Source organism: Podarcis raffonei, chromosome 1, assembly GCF_027172205.1.
Source record: "Podarcis raffonei isolate rPodRaf1 chromosome 1, rPodRaf1.pri, whole genome shotgun sequence".
NCBI lineage: Eukaryota > Metazoa > Chordata > Lepidosauria > Squamata > Lacertidae > Podarcis > Podarcis raffonei.
The window spans coordinates 28,767,706-28,791,592 of record NC_070602.1 but is presented as its reverse complement, the minus strand read 5'-3'; the positions used below and the strand labels follow the sequence as shown (position 1 = coordinate 28,791,592).

Sequence of the window (23,887 nt, the reverse complement as noted above, 5' to 3'; positions counted from 1 at the left end):
AGGTCGTCTCTCAACTCCATTCCCAGAAATCGAAACACTGAGACCTGTTCCACGCACTTCCCCTCAATAATAAGTGGCTGAATATTCAATTTACATTTCCTAAAGTTCACAATGATCTCTTTTGTTTTCTTTAAGTTAAGCAGTAAGTTGTTTTTCCTGCACCACTCCCCCAACTGCTCAACTTCCTTCCTATAGGCCGTCTCCCCCTCTCCAGCCATAATTAAACCAACCACCGTTGTATCATCTGCGAACTTAATGATCTTATTACTGGGGTATTTGGGGGCACAGTCAGCTGTATAGAGTGTGTATAAAAGCGGGCTCAACACGCACCCCTGCGGCATCCCCGTATTCGTGATGAGATCCGCAGAGACGTGGGAACCCAACCTGACCCTTTGGGAACGGTTTGATAGAAAGTCTAATATCCACCTGCACAAACATGGTGGAAGTCCCAGGTCTAATAATTTGGGCACCAATCTATGTGGAAGAATAGTATTAAATGCAGAACTAAAGTCTACAAATAACAGTCTCGCGTAGTTCCCTTGCTTCTCCAAATGAGTCAGGACAGCATGTAAAGCCATTGCAAGACACTTTTGGCACAGATTTTTTTAAGGCAGGGATCCTAAGATTTGGACCTGGAGCCTTTTGTATGAGCACATTGTACTCTCTCACTGAGCTGTGCTCCGCATTGTTAAACGCAAGCACAATTGTCAAACCACACAATCTCCTCGAGCTCATATGCTTCAACAATCGTTCATACTTCTTTTGAGCTGGTGGAATTGCTTATTAAGCCAGGGTGATTTCAGTGGTGGTTCAGATGGAATATAGCTGAGAAGCATAGGAACTACTTCGCATATTCATTTGACCCATCAGAGTGTGCTCAAGTTGTTCCTCCTGCTGCTGAAAATCACTGAATCTCTATGCAGATACAGAGCACTCTGCTCACTGAAAACTGTGGACGCTTCTCTGTATGCAACTGCAAAGCAGCCAGAAGCCTCCTGCCTGATGCAAAGTTCTTTTAATACTCACCCGAGACAAAAGAGCTGCTACTTAGGCACTAAAAGGCAACAGAGAGCCAATGCTAATTCAAGCAGAAATGCTAGTGAAATTTTATTTGCGACATATACCTACAGCTTGGACAAGAGTTTTGCATCAGCTTCTGAAGCAAGCTCTGTGAAATATGAGTCCCTTGGAAAGGAAATCAATGTGCAATGGTCCCAGTCTTGCAGGTGCTGGCATGAGTATTCTAGAAATCTAGGCCAGTGGGGCTTTTTTGAAGGGTCGGGTTGGCAGAGCTCCTTCTGTAGAACCAGCTAATCAGCTGCCTTCTTATGTCAGTGTTAGCCGACTGGCAGAGAGCACTACCAGGGAACTGTGCCAATTTTGAATTGTAGCTTCCTCTTCCCTTCTAAGAGGGGAGCATATGCCAGTGCCTGTAAGCAGGTGCTCCTGGCCCTTAAAAAACACAACAATTGTATCCCACCCTGCCTTGAAAGGCTATGGAACGTGCCCAGAACAAAACAACTAAATGTTCTGTCCTTTGCTGTGCAAACAATATACATTTTAAACACCTCCCCCAAGAATCCTTGGAACTGTGAGTTACACCTCACAGTGCTACAATTACCAACCCCTCTAACAAACTACAAGTCCCAGGATTGTTAAGTGTGTGGGTTTGTGTACTTCAAATGTGTGTTGTATATATGCAGTCTTTTTTAGTACCTGGCTCAAGCTTCCCAAGAAGTAACACATGGAAGCCTTGTCACACTCTGGATGCTTGAATTATGCTTATTTCCCTTTAAGTATTCTCGTAGTCAGATAGCAGCATCTTGGGCAGCTTGCCTTCTCCCTACACTCCAAAAGGCAGCCGCATTATTCCCCATAAGGAATCTGAGCTCATGCTCTGTGCACACAGATTCCAGAGCAGACCGAATGATTAATGGGATGTGTCACTTGCAGCCTAGACGTGCTCTGGCGGGGCCATTGGACTCTTCACTCGTGCTGATTAGGTATTATAAACTGAGAGACCTGGAAAACCATGCTGGGGAAAGCCTTGTTGTTGCTGCTGCTGCTGTTGCTGCTGCTACAAGCAACCTGAGGCTTCTTTAAAAAAAAAAAGAAGAAGGCAAAGCAACAAAAGTGGAAACTGATTGGCCCTGGGATCAGCTGGGTCCTGAGCCAGCACCACTGCCAGCCCTTGGTGGCATTGGGACCAATTGTTACCCTAGCTCCAGGCAGCAATTTGCCCACTCTGTACCTTCCACTCTAACCAGCATGAGACACTGGGTTGTGGACGCAGTGGTGACTCCAGCATTGTGCCATGCTTCACCACTGCCCAGCCAGGGTTTCAACTGACATATCTTCACCGATAGGGAGGAATTGATTGATGAAGTGGAAGTGCTCAGAAACTTGGTAGGAAGTGATCATGTTCTCCTGGGTTTCAGGATACAGAGGCAAGGGGAAACTGAGTGTAGTCAGACACATGCTCTGGACTTTAAGAAGGCCACTTTGAAAAGCTGAAGGAGCTACTGGGTGTGATCCTGTGGTCCGAATTACTCAGTGAGAAGGGAGTCCAAGAAGGATGGGAGTTTCTAAAAGGAGAAACATTGAAGGGCCAAATGCAGACAATTCCCACAAGAAAGAAAAGTGGGAGGCATCTAAGGAAACTGGTGTGGCTGCATAAGGCAACAGAGAAGAGACAGAACTACTCAACACCTACTTTGCCTCTGACTTAACCCAAAAGGAAAGCAACGCCCAACCTGGTGATAACAGAATAAATGACGTAAGGAGGGGGCTGTAGCCCAAGATAGGAAAAGAGGTAGTAAGGGAGCACTTAGCTACTTTAAATGAATTCAGATCTCCAGGGTCCGAACCTAAAGGGTGCTCATCAATGGTTCCTCTTCATCCTGGAGAAGAGTGACTAGTGGGGTGCCACAGGGTTCTGTCTTGGGCCCGGTCTTATTCAACATCTTTATCAACGACTTGGATGATGGACTCAAGGGCATCCTGATCAAATTTGCAGATGGCACCAAACTGGGAGGGGTGGCTAACATCCCAGAGGACAGGATCACACTTCAAAATGACCTTGACAGATTAGAGAACTGGGACAAAACAAACAAGATGAATTTTAACAGGGAGAAATGTAAAGTATTGCACGTGGGCAAAAAAAATGAGAGGCACAAATACAAGATGGGTGACACCTGGCTTGAGAGCAGTACATGTGAAAAGGATCTAGGAGTCTTGGTTGACCACAAACTTGACATGAGCCAACAGTGTGACGCGGCAGCTAAAAAAGCCAATGCAATTCTGGGCTGCATCAATAGGAGTATAGCATCTAGATCAAGGGAAGTAATAGTGCCACTGTATTCTGCTCTGGTCAGACCTCACCTGGAGTACTGTGTCCAGTTCTGGGCACCACAGTTCAAGAAGGACACTGACAAACTGGAACGTGTCCAGAGGAGGGCAACCAAAATGGTCAAAGGCCTGGAAACGATGCCTTATGAGGAACGGCTTAGGGAGCTGGGCTTGTTTAGCCTGGAGAAGAGGAGGTTAAGGGGTGATATGATAGCCATGTTCAAATATATAAAAGGATGTCACATAGAGGAGGGAGAAAGGTTGTTTTCTGCTGCTCCAGAGAAGCGGACACGGAGCAATGGATCCAAACTACAAGAAAGAAGATTCCACCTAAACATTAGGAAGAACTTCCTGACAGTAAGAGCTGTTCGACAGTGGAATTTGCTGCCAAGGAGAGTGGTGGAGTCTCCTTCTTTGGAGGTCTTTAAGCAGAGGCTTGACAACCATATGTCCGGAGTGCTCTGATGGTGTTTCCTGCTTGGCAGGGGGTTGGACTCGATGGCCCTTGTGGTCTCTTCCAACTCTATGATTCTATGAGGGTCTGATGAGCTGCATCCAAGGGTACTAAAGGAGCTTGTGAATGTTATTTCAGAGCCTTTGTCTATTATCTTTGAGAATTCTTGGAGAACAGGTGAGGTCCCTACAGGCTGAAGGCAAGCAAATGTCCCCATCTTCAAAAAGCGGGAAAAGGAAGACCCGGGTAACTACCGATCACTGAGCTTGACATCGATACCAGGGAAGGTCTTAGAACAGATAATTCAACAGTCAGTCTGTGAACATTCAGAGAAGGATGCTGTGATTACTAAGACCCAGCATGGGTTTCTCAAAAAATGCATTGTGCCAGACCAATCTGATTTCTTTTCTCTTTTTTATGGAATTACAAACTTGGTGGATCAAGGAAATGCTTTGGACATAGTGTATCTTGATTTCAGTAGGGCTTTTGACAAAGTCCCCCATGATATTCTTACAAGGAAGCTGGAAAAATGTGGGTTGAGTGAGGTAACTGTTAGGTGGATTTGTAGCTCGTTGACTGACCAAACTCAAAGAGTACAGTGGTACCTTGGGTTAAGAACTTAATTTGTTCAGGAGGTCCATCCTTAACCTGAAACTGTTCTTAACCTGAGGGACCACTTTAGCTAATGGGGCCTCCTGCGCCGCTGCCACGCAATTTCTGTTCTCACCCTGAAGCAAAGTTCTTAATCTGAGGTACTATTTATAGGTTAGCAGAGTCTGTAACCTGAAGCATCTGTAACCTGAAGCGTCTATAACCTGAGGTACCACTGTACTCATTAATGGTTCCTCAACATCCTAGAAAAAAGTAACAAGTGGTGTGCTGCAAGGTTCTGTCCTGGACCCGTTGTTGTTTAACGTCTTTATAAATGACTTGGATGAAGGAATTGAGGGGATGTTAATCAAATTTGCAGATAACACCAAACTGGGAGGGGTAGCTAATGCAGCAGAAGACAGAATCAGAATTCAAAATGACCTTAACAGATTGGAGAACTGGGCATAAATCAGCATTTCTGTTGAATGGTTTATTTAAATGTAAAGGTTCATCATTGTTGCACCCGATGTGTATGTCTTTAAGGGGCCAGAGCAAGGGCCAGAGTAAGATAACGAGACCCAGCTTTACAGCTGTGAAGCATAGCAGGTGCTGCTGAGTTGTATTTGATTAAGGTGTGTCAGCATTTGGGTGTAGTATATAAGGAGCAGCACCTAGCTCTCCCATTACCCTGGGGGATGGGTTGGTGGTTGGGTCTGGTTTGGTTGTTAATGTATTTAGTGTAAAAGGAGTTTTTGTTTTTCTTATTAAAACCTTATTTAAGTTATTTTTGAGTCCTTTATTTTTTAATGCATGGTCTCCCCAGCAAGCTCTCTGCAGCGTTACCATACTGCAAACAGCCAACAATTTCAATAGGGATAAAGTTCTGCACTTAGGCAGGAAGAACCAGATGCACAAATATAGGATGGAGGATACCTGGCTTACTAGCAGTTCATGTATAAAGGATCTAGGAGTCTTGGTGGACCATAAGCTTAACATGAGTCAACAATGTGATGCAGCAGCAAAAAAAGCTAATGCTATTCTAGGCTGCATCAACAGAAGTAGAGTGTCTAGATCAAGGGATGTAATAGTACCACTTTGTTCTGCTTTAGTCAGACCACACTTGGAATACTGTGTCCAATTCTGGGCACCACAATTTAAGAAGGATGTTGACAAGGTGGAACGTGTGCAGAGGAGGGCAACCAAGATGATCAAAGGTCTGGAAACTAAGCCTTATGAGGAGTTCTTGAAGGAGCTGGGTATGTTTAGCCTGGAAAAGAGAAGACTGGGAGAACATATGATAGCCATCTTCAAATACCTTAAGGCTGTCACTTGGAGGAGGGAGCACGCTTGTTTTCTCCTGCTCTGGAGGGCAGGATTCAAACCAATGGCTTCAAGTTGCAAGAAAGGAGATTATGACTGAACATTCGGAAAAACCTTCTGACAGTAAGAGCTGTTTAGCAGTGGAACAGACTCCCACGAGAGGTGGTGGACTCTCCTTTCTTGGAGGTTTTTAAATGGAGGTTGGATGGTCATCTGTCATGGATGCTTTAGCTGAGATTCCTGCATTGCAGGAGGTTGGACTAGATGACCCTTGCGGTCCCTTCCAACTCTAGATTCTATGGTTACAAGGCAATCTGTTCAAATCAAGGCATTCTCTTCTCATCTCCCTTTCACATGGCTCTTCTGTTGTTCTCCTTCAGAAGAAACAAAATGGCTCAGCAGTTGTTATCTTGCCAACATTTTGGCACTTTGAACACAGATGCAAAAAAAGAAAAAGAAAAAGGATTCATTCAGCTCTCTGCATTTAGCTGTGAATCTTGGTTAAGAACTGTCTGGGTTTAAATAAAACATCTTCTCTGGGATTAGCTTGCCCCCTCATCGCTTGCTTCAGTTAAGTGAAATCCAATGAAAGAGGAACCCAACTGAGAGTTCATTGCCCAGCACCAGGTATACTCAATACAGCTACTTCTTCACCATCAGTGTAAAGCCTTCTGGTACTAATGATCCAGGGAGGCTTTAGTTGCAAGGTGAAAGCACTCTGTTTACCTCTATATTGGTACCTCTGTCTAACCTTTGTCTAATTTTCTATCCTATGAAGGTGCTGGAATGAGTTACAAAAAAAGTTCACTTACACACAGAGCGGAGAATTTTTCTTTGCAATTCTCTGCAATCAGCAGCAAAAGAAAATTAGCCCCAGAAACTGTTGGGATAACCAACAAGGAGAAAGACTGACTAATCAAGGAAATAGGAAGGATTTCCCTTAGTCCAGGGTTTCCCAAACTTGGGTTTCCAGCTGCTGTTGGAATACAATTCCCATCACCCCTAGTTAGAAGGGCCAGTGGTCAGGCATGATGGGAATTGTAGTCCAAAAACAGCTGGAGATCCAAGTTTGGGAAACACTGCCCTAGTCTAAGAAGCAGCAAAATCAATCTCCCTTCACCTGAATCTTCATTTAGTGGGAGTTCCTTGGGGCTGATGGGAGTTGTAGTTCAGCAACATCTGGAAGGCCAGAGGTTTCCCACACCTGCCCTAAGACTTTGATTCATTTTGGGGATGAACAATTAAGTGGTCACTCATCTCTAGAAGAGACAACAGAAATGCACTGATTAATTTATTTGGCAATTCATCTTCAGGAGCAATTGGTTTTGTCCATTCCAGGAGAATAAGCACAGATCTGTACCTAAATTCAAATACATACATACATACTACCGAGTAAGCAATATTGAATGCAGTGGAACTTACTTATGAGTAAACTAGAGAGAGGATTATGCTAGGGTTTCCCAAACATGGGTCTTGTGCTGTTTTTGGGTTACAATTTCCATCATCCCTGATCACTGGTACTGCTAGCTAGGGATGATGGCAGTTGTAATCCAAAAACAGCAGAAGACCCAAGTTTGGGAAACCCTGGATTATGCAGTTAGTTCTCCCTTGAGGAGATCTAACCAGTTGTCCCAGAAATGTGTCTGCCCAAAGAAAATAGTGCACCTTTAAGGTCTCCTCTCTCTTTTTCTTTGAAAATGTCTTGCCTATATTCCATACTACAAGATTTATGGAACCCAAACAATATAGTAGTGTCTTACAGTACAATTTTCCCATTTATTTTCCCAGGAGAAGTAAGACTCACTATGTTCAGTGGTGCTTATTCCTGGGTAATTGTGCATAGAATTGTAGCATTAGTATTATTTAATGGTTAACTTGATTGGGTTACTGCAACTCTGATCATCCACCTAAAACAGATGGATGATACCTTGTAGCTCAGCCTAGATATTGCTGGACAAAACAATTTAGTTATATGTTCCAGACCATTACTGTATACAGGCATACAATTTAAAATGAGAATGCTCAGCCCTTCCTATATTATCCAAAGGGGCAAGACAACATCTTAGTAGGCCTTTATTATATATGTTCTGATACTATAACATACCAAGGGTGTGTGTGTGTGTGTGTGTGTGTGCGCGCGCGCAAAAGATACACAAGGTATCTTTTGTCAAGCACAAGTTCAAAATGAATAGCAGTGTTACAGTAACTTGCAGCTGAAACGAAGAGAAAATTGCCCCACCAAAGAAGCTACTGAAACAAAAACAGCACCATCACCATTAAAAGAATAGCATCTGAATCTTAGATGGTGATGATTTTGTCACATTTTTGTACTCAAGAGTCTCAGAGCAGCAGGAGGAGGAAGAATGGATGCAGGTGAAGAAAGAGCTGTGAGTGGACCCCCTGGGAAACTCTGGACCCCCTGGGAAACTCAACAAACCTGCTGAAACTGGGTGTGGAAGGTGCAGCTGAATGAGGAAGTATCAGCCAACTTGAGAGTCTAGGGTGATGCCTGCTGTCTCCAGGAATTCTTCTCCTTATGAGACTTTTGTAGGTGAACTGAGAATTTGTTTGGCTTCTGAGTAAGAACCCAGAGGCTGAGGGAAGGTGTGTCAGAGGGAAAATGAATTGATATTGATTTAGCTATATTAATGTAACATTTTTTATATGCAGTCGAAATATATATAAAAAAATTGTCCAGTAGCACCTTAGAGACCAACTAAGTTTGTTCTTGGTATAAGCTTTCGTGTGCATGCACACTTCTTCAGATACAGCTGTGTAATTCTGTAATATTTTGTTTAAGTTGTCTGTTGTTGCTTCAGTTTTGTTGTACGCTTCCTAGATATATTTTTAATATATTAAGCAGCATAGAAATTACATAATCAATGATCAGTCAAATAAACTTACACAGTGAAAATAAAATAACAAAGATATTGAACTCAGATTAAAAACCGCAGTAAACAAAAACTTAAAATACTCACCCAACAATAGGTTTAAAAGGAGCAAATGCTAACCACTGATGAACACAAGAAAGACCACTGACTTACCTATCACCCTAATTAATAACTAATAGAATATGAATCTTCAGGTCCACTGTAGCAATAGATAATGCAAAATGCCATCCTCTATATTAAGAACACATAAGTCATGTAGGATCAGACCATAGGTTCATCGGGTCTACCATTTTGTTTCCCACAGTACCTGGCCTGAGGTCTCTGAGAAGTCCACAAGCAGAGCACAAAGGCAGTAGGCTTCCCTCAGTCTTCTTCATCAGATGGTATTCAGTGATATACTACTTCTGAACATGAAGGTTCAAAGCAGCTATAAATGCTAATAGGTGCTGATAAACCTATCACCATTCCCTCTAATACTGAGCACAAGTAGTCCGGGCAGATCAGTTATGAAGTGAAATGTCCCCATCCAAAACTGGCTTCTGCATACTTTAGAGTCTGCCTGGGTATGCAGAAGTATATTAAATTAAAATAAAAGCAACTTCTAAACATGAAATGTTGACCGTAGAACCATAGAATGTTGAGGATAATTAGTTGAAAGGAAAAGCAATTGGCTTGCTTGAGTGCCAAACAGTATATACAGTATAGTATCCTGGATTCATGTGGGTTAAACCACAGAGCCTAGGACTTGCCAATCAGAAGGTCAGCAGTTCGAATCCCTGTGACGGGGTAAGCTCCCGTCGCTCGGTCCCTGCTCCTGCCCACCTAGCAGTTCGAAAGCACATCAAAGTGCAAGTAGATAAATAGGTACCGCTCCGGCGGGAAAGTAAACGGTGTTTCCGTGCGCTGCTCTGGCTCGCCAGAAGCGGCTTAGTCATGCTGGACACATGACCTGGAAGCTGTACGCCGGCTCCCTCGGCTAATAAAGCGAGATGAGCGCCGCAACCCCAGAGTCAGTCATGACTGGACCTAATAGTCAGGGGTCCCTTTACCTATCCTGGAGGCAGGGATTAGAATCGAAAGGATGAATACTATGTTTTGTTTTTTGTTTCCAATCTTTCCTCAGGTAATGTTTAAGTAGGCAGAAAAAAGAAAAGAAACACACACACACCTTATCACTCACTAAAAACTTTCCCCAATCTCCTATACAGCAATAAACGTTTGAGGTTTGGGGCTGGTAGCCAGCATCCCCCATCCCGCCCAACAGAGCCTGTTAGTGCCATATTTCGCAGTAGGAGAAGTCTTTAGTTGAACTGGAAAGTCAAAAGGTATGTTCCCCCCTTCCTCTCTTTAAATACCCTCCCCTCCACAAGTAAAGCAAAGCTATTGTTCAAGGCTGCTTAGCGTCCAGAAAATAGGTGCTCCTGTAATTGAGGAATACACTTCAACATATGGTTGGGAGTCCCCCATAAATTTGTCCCAGGCAAGACACAGGCAAGCACCTAAAAACCAGACCTCTTTTAATGGAGAAATCCATAATGCATCACACATGATTGTTTCCGGATTTTAAGCACAAAATATATGAATCCTCAGAGCACAGTGAAGGGAAGGTCCATGCCGCAAGTGAATAATAAATATAATGTAATGGCCCATGTGTGGTATTGGACTTCTACCATAAAACCCAAGACTAAACAGTTCCAACAGGTGTCAGGGATCTGATTGTCCTCATGCAGAGGGCCAGATAAGACCTTTAAAAGCGCTGAAAAAAATCATGATGCCCTCTCTCATATGTAACTGAAAATAATAGTAAAAAAACTGAACTGTAAAATGCATTTTAAAAAACGAGAAAATATAGATTTCCTTGCTTTTCTTTTTTCTTTAACCTGTGTTAGTAGAATATTCTGTTTTAAGTAGGGGTAAATAATAATAATAATAATAATAATAATAATAATAATAATAATAATAATTCTATTATTTATACCCCATCCATCTGGCTGGATTGCCCCAGTAATAAAAAGAGAACATAAACATTGGAGAAGGGTGTGTACTTTAAGTTAGTGTGTAGTAGTGGAGTGTAAGAAAGTCTAACAAAGTTCTGATTGTTCCCTTGATGTCTACTTCAGTTCCTTTTTTGAAATCTCATTTGGCTCAGCACTACACAGGAGAATGCTGACAGTTACCTAAATGTGACTGCCAATTTGCCACCAGTTTTGGAAACAAGATGCTTAGCTTGGATATTCAAAAATCGCATCTTGAATTCTCACATTCAACCTTCCAAAAGCATTATGTAAACACAGTTAATGAGGATTATTGACCCCTTTGAGACTAATTCATAAGCAATCATAGTTAAACTATTCTCCTAAAATGATGGAATATAATATAAGTAGATGTTTACTAGTCCATATCAGGTCCTGCCATGCTCCTGATAACATCTTCTGAAGCACACCCAGGTCCAAATGCCTTTCTCCAGATGCCCATTGGTTGCTGTCTTTCTAAATACGTATCTGAAAGAGCATCTTTCCAGGACTGCCCCACCCAATCACTAAAGGCTAGGCATCTTCTTTGAATGCAGGAGGGAACTAGGTTCAATTCCCAGCATCTCCAAGTAGAACTGGGAATGTTCCTTGTCTGAAACCCTGAACAGCTGCTACCAGTCAACGTAGACCATACTGAGCTAGATGACCAGCGAACTTGAGTTGCTATAAGGCATTTTTTTTGGTGCTCTTTTTAAAGAAGAGCTGAGGTTGTCCTACTTGCTGTCCTGCCGGTAGCTTTTGCTTGTCAGATAGTGACACGGGACAGGGCATTCTTTAGATGATGGGATGCCTCCCAGTTTCTGTTTAGTTGTGACCACTTTCACTGTTGAAAGTTTTTATTCTTCTAGGCCTTTGAGAATGTAATCCCCATCCCATCAACCTTGGTGCTATTTTATTATGGTTTCTTACCTCATTGCTGTATTTGGTATTGTTATAATTATATCTCTGATAGCTGCCCTTGGCTCTCTTTGGAAGGAAGGTTCAGGTATACATCTCTTGAAATAGGAAATAACAATTAAGTCCTATTACTAGACTGCTGCTTTGGTGACAACAGCTCCATGTCTCTCTTGGCTCCTCCCCATCCTAACTTTCTGTGACTGTTGTGGCAGCCGAGCTGGAGAGAGGGCCATACCCCTTCCTTGCTGGCACCAGCATATCTGAGACCAGAAGGGAAGGAGAGACTCTCTCACTGCCTCCCCCACCTGCAGCAAGGTATGGGGTAGAGGGAAGGGGAGGTGTCTGTTGCCAAAGCATGACTCAAATCCTTGGTACGTGGAATTTGCTTGTTTCAGCATTTCAGGTATCTGGGAAAGAAAGACCTTCAGTCTCTGCCACTGCAGCCAGGGAGCCCAGAGTTCTTCTCTGGCTCAGGTAACAATCCAAGCCAGAAAGGAACTATGAGGTCATAATGCTCACCTCAGGATGGAGGTGAGCATTGCAAGTTACTGAGATTCACATTCTGAACCATGAAATTAAAGGCATTGGTCACACTTCACTGTTAATGGGGTCTTTTATTACATTTCATATTTTGATTCATATTCTGGCATTTGAGTATTGCAGGAGCCTTTCAGGTAACAGTTGCATATCAAGGTGAGTGCATGTTATTTATTGTATTTATTTGCAGCAAATCTTTTGCCTTTAACCATGAAGCTTGATAAACAGAATTCCATATTCTTCTGACCGAAGCGAAACCAATTCCCACCAGAAAGTTATCTTTAGACAGTGAAGCGTATTTCCCTTCTATTCAAGCATTACAATAGGGAGATTCTCCTCCACCCTACACACACACACTGCACAATTTGATCGTGGAAACCGATCTCCCAAACATCACTAAAAACCTAATTTGTTTGAATAGGAGCATCAGGGGAGCCTTTTTATTATCAAAAAGCATTTGCTCATTCAGACATTTGGGTAAATAGGAGTGATATTTGCACATGATTATGCCAACTTGCATATATATACTTTGTGTATATTGTGAATCTGGATAACTAGGACATTTAGATAAGAGAGATATGGATAATTGATCTTCTGCTCTAATTGCCCATCAGTTTAGCTTAGCATCAGGGCACCATGCAGTGCACAAGCTGCCGTGGGCATTATCGTGGAGACAGGCGCCACAGACAATGGATGGTCAGCCATTATAAAAATTGTGTCTTCAAACAAGCCAATAGTAAAATCCAGGTTTAGACAGCTTGTTTTTAAATGGACATGAAGCTCAAGGGATTTGCTCAGTAAAACTTGGGTGTCTTTAAAAGAGGATGGAGAATGAAGCTTTGTTGTTTAAAGCCATAGGATCCCACAATATAGATACAACACACGAACAATCATTTTGACATAGTTATCACAAGAAAACAGAAAAATAAAACTCCTTCCCCTGACACATACAAGGTAAATCACACATTGCTCCTCCATAATAAGTTAAAAAGGCATTAAAGCAAAACAGAAGCGCATCCTGCCCACTCAGGTTTTTTTTGGAACCTAGTTCTTATTTTCTTAGCTCCCAAAGCAAGTAACAACAACAACAACAACAACAACAACAACAACAACAACAACAACAATTTATTATTTCTGCCCCACCCATATGGCTGGGTTTCCCCAGCCACTCTGGGCAGCTTCCAACAGAAGCTTAAAAATACATTAAAACATCAGTTTATTTATGCTACTTTGATGGCAATGGTCCAGGGTGAAGCTGTTTGACAGGGACTGGAAGACCCATGCTCATATAAGGGGCAACTTAACAGGTTCTTCAGCTTTTTCTGACTCACAAAGGATTCGATAAATTCATGGAGGATCAAACTGTTAGTTGCTACTAGCTATGATGAGTATGTTCTACCTCCACTGTCTCTAAATGTCAGTTGTTGGAAAGTACATTGTGTGTGTGTGTGTGTGTGTGTGTGTGTGTGTGTGTGTGGCTGTTGTGTTCAGGATCTGCTTTTGGGTTTCCTGGAGGCATCTAATTGGCCACTGTGAGAATAGGATGCTGGATTAGATGGGCCATTAGCATGATGCAGCAGGGCTCTGTGTATATTCCTTAAAAGTTTATGCATTCCCCCAAATTAAACAGGCTCCCCATGCAGACTGGGGGGAGTTGTGCGATTGTAGCCAATGGAAGACTGCAAATGAATGAGTAGCAGAGACAGTGGCAAAGAGATGGGCCCATTTTTGGGGGGGCACACTGAGGGGGTTGAAAGCTTCCTGCCCCTGGAAGGAGAGCAGCAAGTGGAAAATAGCTACATTTTTAAAACCTCCTTTCAACTCAGTCCATCTCGAGAAGGCATTTCTACAACTGGCAGGGAACATTGCTGTGCAGTGCAAGGCAATGGGGACATCTAGTGGCCAACTACATATGGGCGTTGCCCAAGGGAGCGTGTCAACCAGTGTGCCCAAGGCAATATTTCCTTCTTAATTCTACCAGACTTGAAATAAAATGCACACTGGCTTCCTGCCAAGTGTGGCACACTCTCACTTTCTCCCTCTCTGCATCTTTAGTTGATTGCAGAGAGGCTCTTTTGATGGATGGAGAAAAGCCATCTGATTAGAAAGGAATTTTTTTTTTATTGAGTCAAGATCAAAACTGTATAACACAGATGAGATTCTTTATGTGCTGCAGACTAGCAAAGCCTTTGTAAGGGTGCTTGATAATATATTGTCCTCTTGTCAGTATTGCTTAGCAGATGCCAGTACCCTTGACGTAAGAAGTGGAGGAAAGCATTGTGGTGCTGCTTTGGGACTTGAGGGCACAGGGGTGGGTTTTTGGTTTTTTTGAGGGGGCGGACTTTTTGTTCATCAGTTTCTATTTGGTCTTTAGTGTGTGAAGATGGCACAATCTAGTGTCCTCCTCCTATCGACTGGTCCTATCCATCCTTGCTTGCAAGTAATTGCATGATTTACACCCAAGTAAATGTTCATAGAGTTCTTGCCCTGTTGCAAGAGGCTAATAGCCCAGATCTCATTAGTGTTCAAGAGGGTTTATTCCTATGTGCACAGGATTGCAGTGATAACCTGCGAATCAATGAAGTTGCAATCCTATCCCTTCATACTAAGGAGTCACTCCTATTGAACTAAGTAGGACAAAGCACACATTGGAACAGGCTGTCATCCTGTCCAGTCTTACTTGAAAGTCAGTCTCACAGAGACTCATTTCCATGTAAAGATGAGCTGCACAGCTGCTGTGATCTGTATAAGTCTCTGGGAGTCCCATTAAATTCAGTGGGACTTCCTGTGTGCCTTACACAGATGTTTCTATCTTATTCAGAAGAATCGGGTTTCTCAAGCTTGCCTACAAATGAGCAACAATGTGCTGCATGGTGGAGTGCTCCTGTTCTAGCCTGCCAGCCCTGTCCTTTTCTAGGCAGGGATACTGCAGAATTCTGATGGAATTTGGAGCAGAAATCACCACAATTTGCTATCATTGGCCATCTTAGCCCACAACATTGCATAATTATACTATTTTCTCACTTTCTTGTGCAGGGGCGGGGGAAAATGTTTTCCCTCTATTAAAATACACTGAATTTAATTACGTAATCGATTACATAATTAATTGTGTTCGTTTCAGCCATAGCAGATAACGAGATGAAAACTGTAGAAGCCAAAATGTAGCAGAACAGAAACAGCACCAGTTGTGGTGGAAACAGGAAATTGCTGCCTCCTTACATCCCTGCTTCTAGGACATTCCATTTCATTCCCCTGCCACCTCCATTTTTTTGCTTTCCCCCGTCACAGACATGCAACATGGCCACTGAACATTCTCTGTCTTCACTCAGGGCCCACCCATGAGGCAAGGTGAGGCAGCCCCTCGGGTGGCAGAATCCACAGGGGCAGCAGATCCTGCTCTCAATCTTGTTTCTGATGTAGATCTTTCCTCACCCTTTCTTCCCTGGTGGGAAAGGGGGCACTATTTTGGGGTCTGCCTCAGGTGCCAAAATGTCTTGGACCGGCCCTGTCCTCACTGGCCTGTTTTTTAAGTGTGTTCCCCACCCCCACCCCCGGTGGCCATTTTTGCCCTGAAATACTCATTGTACTTCTGCAAACCTTGGGGTTTCCCTGAGCCTGCTGATATTTATTGATTACTTAATCATTTTCACAAGCTCACCCTTCACTGTATTGATCCCAGAGTGGATTACAACACACTGGACCAGAAGCAAACAGGCCAACACCACACTGAAAAGCACTTCAAAACATAGGGGACAACTCTAAAAGTGTAGGCAGTGCACTGACAGTAACAGGTGGACCAAACCAGTGGTGTATTCAGGATACCCTGTTAAAGGGGTCTGGGTGGAAGACTCTGTCCAGAAGCTGAGTATGGGGCAGGCCAACCACAGAGCTTCCAATGGCGGCCTTAGGCTGGCCACCTCAGTAGATCGGCATCTTGGGGATGCCTTAATCTTTGGTACAACACTGAAAACATTTCAGCCCTCTGCCGGGGGCTGAAGTTGGATATACCGTATACCCAGTGCAAAATCCACCTACATCTGGAATCAATAAAGTCGTGGCCATTTTTGACCCAAATTGTTGTCTACTTGAGTTTATTCATTGCACATTAGCTGGAGACACTGCACAGGTGTGGGGATGCTGTGACTGGGACTGCAATAACTACCATTTCTTTCTGACATATTGTTTCTCAGTGAGCCTGTTCTGGCTAGCATCCCATCAGCACTCACCAAGTGAGTTTTCTATTAGAGAGAGTGATTGAACTGAGACCGCCAGTACAGGCGAAAGGGTCAGTTTGCACATAGGGTTAAAGCTTCAATAATCATTTTTTAAAGGGATGTAAAGCTCTGAGGCTGGACATCTTCAAGGATAACCAAGAAGCTGGAGCACCACTGAGCGCTTGAACTTCTCTGAATTTTGCCTCTTGTTCTTGCGTGATCTCTGGATGCTATACAATGCCAATGAGTGTTATTCCTAAACATAGTCCTAACCTAGAATCCCATGTAGGCTCACCCCAATCCTGAGAGCTTCTTTGGGTGCGTATTTCCAAAGTGTAGGTTATCTCCTGGGTTGATGTATGGTGTTTTCCCTTGTCCCTGACAGGTTGTTTATAAGAATAATGACATCCGTCTGGAGCTGTCTCGCTTGGCAAGGATTGGTGACACAAAAATGAAAATCTATGGGGAGGTGAAGTTCATGTGTGAGAACGTGGCCACACTGGACCCCATCAATTTTGAGACACCCGAGGCCTACATTAGCCTGCCTAAGTGGAACACCAAGCGCATGGGGTCCATCTCCTTTGACTTCCGCACCACAGAGCCAAATGGTCTTATACTCTTCACCCACGGCAAGCCCCAGGAGAGGAAGGATTCCAGGAGCCAGAAGAACACCAAAGTGGACTTCTTTGCAGTGGAACTCTTGGATGGGAACCTCTACCTACTTCTCGACATGGGCTCTGGAACAGTCAAAGTGAAGGCCACTCAGAGGAAAGCTAATGATGGAGAATGGTATCACGTTGATATTCAGAGAGATGGCAGATCAGGTATGTAGCAAAAAATTCCTGGGAATAGTCCACCCCCAACTATAGAAGCACAGACCCTTTACGATGGTTGAAGAGCAGGATCAAAGACCACTGGTTTTTGACCTTTGAGAATTCTTGGAGACCAGAGACCGAAAAATATTGTCTCTGCCTTCAGGAAAGGATGAAAGGCAAATCTGGGGAACTGCCGGCTGGTCAGCCTGATAACAATACATAGCCACTCCTCTTCTAGGGCAGGAACCCTGGACATGACAATTCCTTTGATTCCTGGCACCTGGGATGCTGCTATGACTCCATCACTAGAGCTTCTTCCAATTGCCATTGCTGTTGCCCTATGAATTTGTGTGCAAAAGTGAAGGGTGTGTGGCAGGGAGACCAGAGATGGTCAAACCTGATTGCTAATTGTGCTGAAGTTTAGAGGAGTTTGAGTCCAGTTTGGAAGGGGCGCCAGGATATTCAGCATTGTGGGTGCTAATTTCTGAACCGTGCAATTCTGAACCTAGCCACCATCGCTACTATGCCAGGCAAGAGTTGCCACCAAAGTTCCTCCTAATGTGAAATTCAAAGCAAACACTTGTTTTCCCCAGCATGGAGCATCTGGGGAATCTCAAGGGAAGCGGGAATAAATAAATCTAGTATAATTTCACACGAGAGTTTTGGAAATCCTTATACTGCCATCAGATTTAATTTGCAACAAAATCCAGGTAGAATGTCAAGCTTCCTTCTAAGATGAAATCCACACCTGGGATTTTGAGAAAAGCAATAACAAAGGTTATTGTTGAAAAGCTGCCGGTTGGAGGGATGTTACAAATTCCTAGGGCAGGCATTCAATTCCTTTGGTACTACGAGACATTTAAATATTTGCTGTTAAATTAATTGTGGAGATTCTATTTTTTGTACTCCCTTATGTCATTCCAGCTTCCAAGTTTTTGTTCTTTAAACCCACACTGCATTTGGGAATCATATATAGAGGAAGACTGGATGTGGGATGAATGGTGCTGGAATTTGATGTTTCTGCTTTTTCAAAACAACATACCTTCAGTAGATAGTACAGAATTCTCTAGCTTACTTAGGTATTATTTTTTTAGCCAGAAAAATATTATCAGGGGTCTAGGAGAGATTTGTATTTTCTTCTTCAACCCTACTATAGTTTAATGTTAGCAGGTTTGCAACAGCTGTGCTTATTGTTGAGAAATTCCAGCATTTTATGGGGGTGTAAATAAGTAATCAAATAATTGATTTTTGTGTGGGGCAGGTTGGTTTGCATTTAATTAACTTGCGAGGATAAATTCAATCAGCAGCATTCATTGCTTCTTAGTCTTGCTTACATATATGGCAGATATCTGGCCTCTGGGTAACAACATTTAGCATTAGAGGAACAAGGAACAAGCAGAATCCAACCCAAGCTGAACATTTTGTAGTGCAATTCTATACATGTCTACTCAGATGTAAGCCACATGGGGTTCAGTTAGTGATTATATGATTGTATTCATTAAGCCCCATTTATGTGAAGCATGTGTTCTCACAAGCTTTGCTATTTTCAATGGAAATCAACGGGACAATAATGCTGTATTGTGGGTGGATTAGAAAGTGCAGAATCCAACCATAGTTCAGCACTTCAAAGTACAGGTGATTTTAGTGGGACAGAGCTACTTTTGTGCTGAATTTTCCTGCTTCAAGTAGATGGGATTTTAAACAATATTACTCTGATTTTAATAGAAGGAGATCCTGTAGCTTTATGGTCTCTTTAGAGGAAGAAGCTTGTCCCATCTATTTCAATGGGGCAATCTCCAAATGGTAATGCCCATGAAGAAAGGTCAGCAGGTGGGTGGCAGCTAAGGTGGGCAGACCCCAATCCACTGCTGCTCCTGGTCTGTAGACCAGGAATTCAGTTCCCCTATCCCTAGAGTTTCCAGAAACTGAAATCTGGACCTTCAGCATGCAGATCAATATGGTCTCTAACCAAGCTATGGATCCCTCTTCCTTTCTGCCATCACTGTAATTTGAAAAACTACAGGATACATTATTTTCGTATACATGAGTGGGCTTAAATTGTGGGCCAGGTGTGCACCAGTGCTTTGTGATGCAGTTATTTCACATTAATCTTTGAGATCTGCACTGTGCACTGTATCGAGGTGTGTACTGTCTTGAGTTCCAGCATGAGCCTAAGAGAGAACACTTGCTCTTCCTCCCAAATCTTCCTGCGCCAGGCTGCCAGATTGTTGATGTAGGCCTTCCAAGGCTATGTGCAAAAATAGCCATTTGAGGTTCCTGCATCATTGCAGAGGATTGGGTTGGACGTCCTTCGTTTGTCTTCCAACCTATCAGTTTTATTATTCTGTGCCTCTGCTGTCTGACAGGCTTAGCAGAGGGCAGCAAAGCATTTCAGGACAAGTTTTCTGTGTCAGCTGTGTTTTGTCTCAGCTGACATCTTCCCTCTCCTGTGCCAAAACCCCATCCTTTCACCAGGATTCAAACTGCCACGGGAACTTGACTTGTGCCACAACTGTGGCTGCTGGCTGACGTGATCTCTTTCTTTCAGGCACCATATCGGTGAACAGCAGACGGACACCCTTCACTGCTAGCGGGGAGAGTGAGATCTTGGATCTGGAAGGGGACATGTATCTGGGCGGACTGCCTGAAAACCGGGCAGGCCTCGTCCTCCCTACTGAGCTCTGGACAGCCATGTTGAACTATGGCTATGTGGGCTGCATCCGAGATCTCTTCATCGATGGGCGGAGCAAGAACATCCGGCAGCTGGCAGAACAGCAAAACGCTGCTGGGGTCAAATCATCCTGCAGTCGGCACAACACCAAGCAGTGCGACAGCTATCCTTGTAAGAACAATGCGGTTTGCAAAGATGGCTGGAACCGCTTCATCTGTGACTGCACTGGCACTGGCTACTGGGGGAGAACGTGTGAGCGAGGTAAGTCCAGCAACCAGAGAGGGGAACTTCTGTCCTGAGCTATACTGAGCCATGCTACGTGGCACACTAACTTAGCCCAAATGCACTTTCCCCTACAGTCCTGCCACATAACCCTTATAGCCTCCAATGCGTAGCCATTCTTTTAAAGATCCTTTCCAGTGGTGTGCCCTGCACATGTAGTGGGACATTCAGGGTGTGTATGAAGTCTACCAGCTATTGCATGTATGACCTCCAGTTCTCATGATCCTTCTGATAGATACCTTCTGAAGGAAAAGGATTGCGGGAGTTTCACGACTCCAGTCCATCCCAGTGAACACAGGATGTCTGGGATGATGGGAATTGGGGTTCTGCAATATCTGGAGGGCACCATGCTATTGACAATGATAAACAGTTCCATGATGGTATTTGCAGGATCATGGTTTGCTACATGCACATGAAAGAAAAAGAGAGAAGGAGCGTATTTTGTCCCTTTCTGTGTATTGTTCTGGTGCTAACATTTGACTGTCAGATCCAAATCAATAATCAATGAGGACTGACTTTCACCTGTACCACAGGGGAATCAGTTAAGAGGTGAGCAGAATCTTCCTGGGTACAGCAGGTGTCACAGGGCCATTTTCCCATGGTCTTGTCTCACTGGTCACTTAAAGGCGTCTGACTGGGGATATATGAGACACAATTATTTCTGGTGCAGACAATCAAGAGACACATCCATTCTTGGCTAAATGAGAAGGAGCTGAGCAAATGTAAGGCATTTGATCTATACACTGTTCAAATTCCAGACGGTCCCATTTATTGTCATCCTTGTATTGTGCCTGATGCCGTGCACAGAATGAATTGAGTGAGAAGGTGTTATTTTTGAGTTTTTTTAAAAGCCAAACCAAAGTAGTAGCACAAATTCTCCCATTTCCTTTTTCTGAGGCAAATTTATTGGCAATATTATAGTAGAGATAAAGTGGAATCTTATCTAAAATGCTCTCACAAGGCCTTGGCTGCAAACCATTGGGAGGATCTCCTAGGTATGTCTTTCCTTCTCTCTCTCTTGTATAGACTGATAGCCAGGGTGGGGGTGGGGGGATGGGGTGGAGAAGCAAAGAATAGGAACATCTGAGTCTTTGGCTCAGGAGGCTGCTGTGTGATTCTGGGAGCCAAGGAAATTCCTAGTCCTTCTGATCCAAGTTACTGCAAGGATGCTTCTGAAACCACGTGAAAGAAAGAAGGAACAATTTTGACAAGTGGTGGATTGCCTCAGTTCACCTTTCGATAGGCTACTGCCACAGCTGTTCGTTTTTAAAAAAAAAAGATTTGCAGATGTATTCAGAAACAAGATGGAACATATTTATGAGCAGACACATGTGAAAGCACCACTGGCTGGACATATAGAGGGATTCACCCGTCTCTACTTGATGTCCTGCTATGCCTCATTTGTACATCACAGTAAGCCAAGCTATGGCTTGCCAGAACTGTGTGGACATGCAGGCTTCTGTAGAGATACATGTTAAAGAACATTTACATACATACAGGGTAGACCTGCCGAAACAAAAAAGGGTTTTAAGCAGCATCTGAGAACAATACACTGAAGTTGCCTTCCTAATATGAGCAGGGTGTTCAGTGCTGCCACATAGGAGGACTGATTATCATTAGGCAGAACTAACGTTAAGTTAGTTCCAGGAACCTATCAGCCTCCCTCACTTTCCAAGGATGGGCCACCTGAACAGGCCCACCACTCTTGCAGGAGGGAATTGACACCACCAGTCCAAACTTCACCAAAATAATGGTCCAACCATGACAAGGGTGTGCTTTGATGGCTGGCCAAAATGGTGATGGACCATTTGTAACAGTGTGACATTAAATTGCTTCATATGCACCCAGCATGCACTGTATCTGTGCGTGAGATTCTATGCTGCAAGTGTGATATGAATCAACCTGGACCCTGACATGAGACGTATGGAGGGTGGCAACATGAGAACAGGCCTTTTCTGTGGTGGCTCCTCATTTGTAGAATGCTCTCCCCAGGGAGGTTTGCCTGGCACCATCATATATAAACTTTCCTCTATAAGCAGGCCTTTGGCCTTTAACTATCTGTGGCCTTTTAGAAGAGGGTGGGATGTTTTTAATGTGTTTCTTTCTCTCTCTCTTGGTTTTAATGTATCTTTGTGGGGGTTTTGTGTCTGTCTGTTTGGTTGCAAGTTGCTTTGGGTTGCCCTGGGCAAGAGAAAGTGACTAACAAATTCAATAAGTAATAATAATAAAATGAATAATGGGCAGCAAGATGTTTCAGGGTATCCTCCTCACTTCATAGCACAAGTGCTTCTATTCAGGGTTCCAGTTAAAAAGCATCCATGTCCTTCATTAAGATATTATAAGCTGGAAGCAGCTCCCCTCCCTGGTTTTCTGGTTTTCGTTTCCAACTGAGCATGTTCAAACCCTTTCAGGCTATTTTGGAGGACTTTTTGGCTCCCTTACATTTTAGAGATGTTTGGTACTTCTGCAAATTTCATTGCCCTCCCCTCACAGGAACCCCCAAACACATGCCATTGCCTCCTCCTTATTTAACAGCAGCCCTGTTTGGGCTCCATTCCTGTTGGTGCTCCCCACTACCCAAGTTTGCTGTTAGAGACTGTGGTGTTAGGCATGAACCTGCCCCTGAAATGAATTTGCCTAATTGTCCATGAGAAGGAGACCTAAATTGAGTAATTAGTAAAAGAAACCCTGCCTTGTGAAACATCTGTCTTGCTTGATACACATATACCCCAAGGCCTCGGTGTGTCCCTAGCTTGGAACATGGCTCATTATTTCCCAAAAAAGACAAATGTACCATCAAAGACTGTTGGAGAATTCATGTTTTTCTAGTGACGGGGCTGGATGTTCGGAATTGTGTGTCAGAGAATGGATGCCTGTTTTGCTAACAGTTACGCCACTCTCTCGTCCCCCTGCCCCAAGTGCTGGTTATGACATATAAAGCTCTATATGGTTTAGGTTAAAGCTATTTGAAAGACATTATGATTATTAGTAGTAGTAGTTCTAATATCTCAAAGTGGTTTCCAGCCTACATTAAAACATCAAATAAAACAATCCAGATTAAAATATGAAGTATACATTCAAAACAACATAATTAACAGGAAACAAAAATATTATTTTAAAGATTGAAAAATAAAGCATTACAGAGGAAGTCAGCTACAGAATGCACATTTAACACAGCAAAGGTAAAAAAGGTAAAGGTACCCCTGCCCGTACGGGCCAGTCTTGACAGACTCTAGGGTTGTGCGCTCATCTCACTCTATAGGCCGGGAGCCAGCGCTGTCCGCAGACACTTCCGGGTCACATGGCCAGCATGACAAAGCTGCATCTGGCGAGCCAGCACAGCACACGGAACGCCGTTTACCTTCCCGCTGGTAAGCGGTCCCTATTTATCTACTTGCACCCGGGGGTGCTTTCGAACTGCTAGGTTGGCAGGCACAGCAAAGGTAGCCCCCCCCCCCAAATCCTCTCATACAAACCTGCCTGGGTTTTGACATTTTCAGAAGAGGCCCTTCTCTCGATCCCGCCACCCTCACAGGTATACTTGGTGAGGATGCAGGAAAGGGTCTTCTTGATAGCTGCTCCCAGACTCTAAAACTCCCTCCCTAGAGAAGCAAGACTAGCTCTCTCCTTGTTGTCCTGCTGGCAAAGGAAGACCTTCCTGTTCCAACAAGCTTTCGGGAGCTGACTGCTTTTAATGAAAGGGCTGGTGCTGTGTTGTTTTCATTGCAGTTATTGATATGGTTTTAATAGTCCAGAGAGAGAGAGAGAGAGAAGAGAGAAAAGAGAGAGAAAGGGAGAGAGAGAGAGATTTAATCCTATCAATGTTTAATTTTT

General features: G+C 43.6%; 1 protein-coding gene across 19 annotated transcripts in view; it reads left to right on the top strand.

Annotated features, from left to right (window-relative positions):
- NRXN3 (neurexin 3) overlaps positions 1–23,887 on the top strand; it is a 1,132,087-nt gene that overhangs the window by 355,761 nt on the left and 752,439 nt on the right. For all 19 annotated transcript variants that reach the window (XM_053378036.1, XM_053378027.1, XM_053378045.1 and 16 more), the window contains 2 exons: positions 16,671–17,109; positions 19,649–20,032. In XM_053378036.1, the coding sequence (XP_053234011.1) occupies positions 16,671–17,109; positions 19,649–20,032 (823 nt within the window). The remainder of the gene's footprint in view (positions 1–16,670; positions 17,110–19,648; positions 20,033–23,887) is intronic.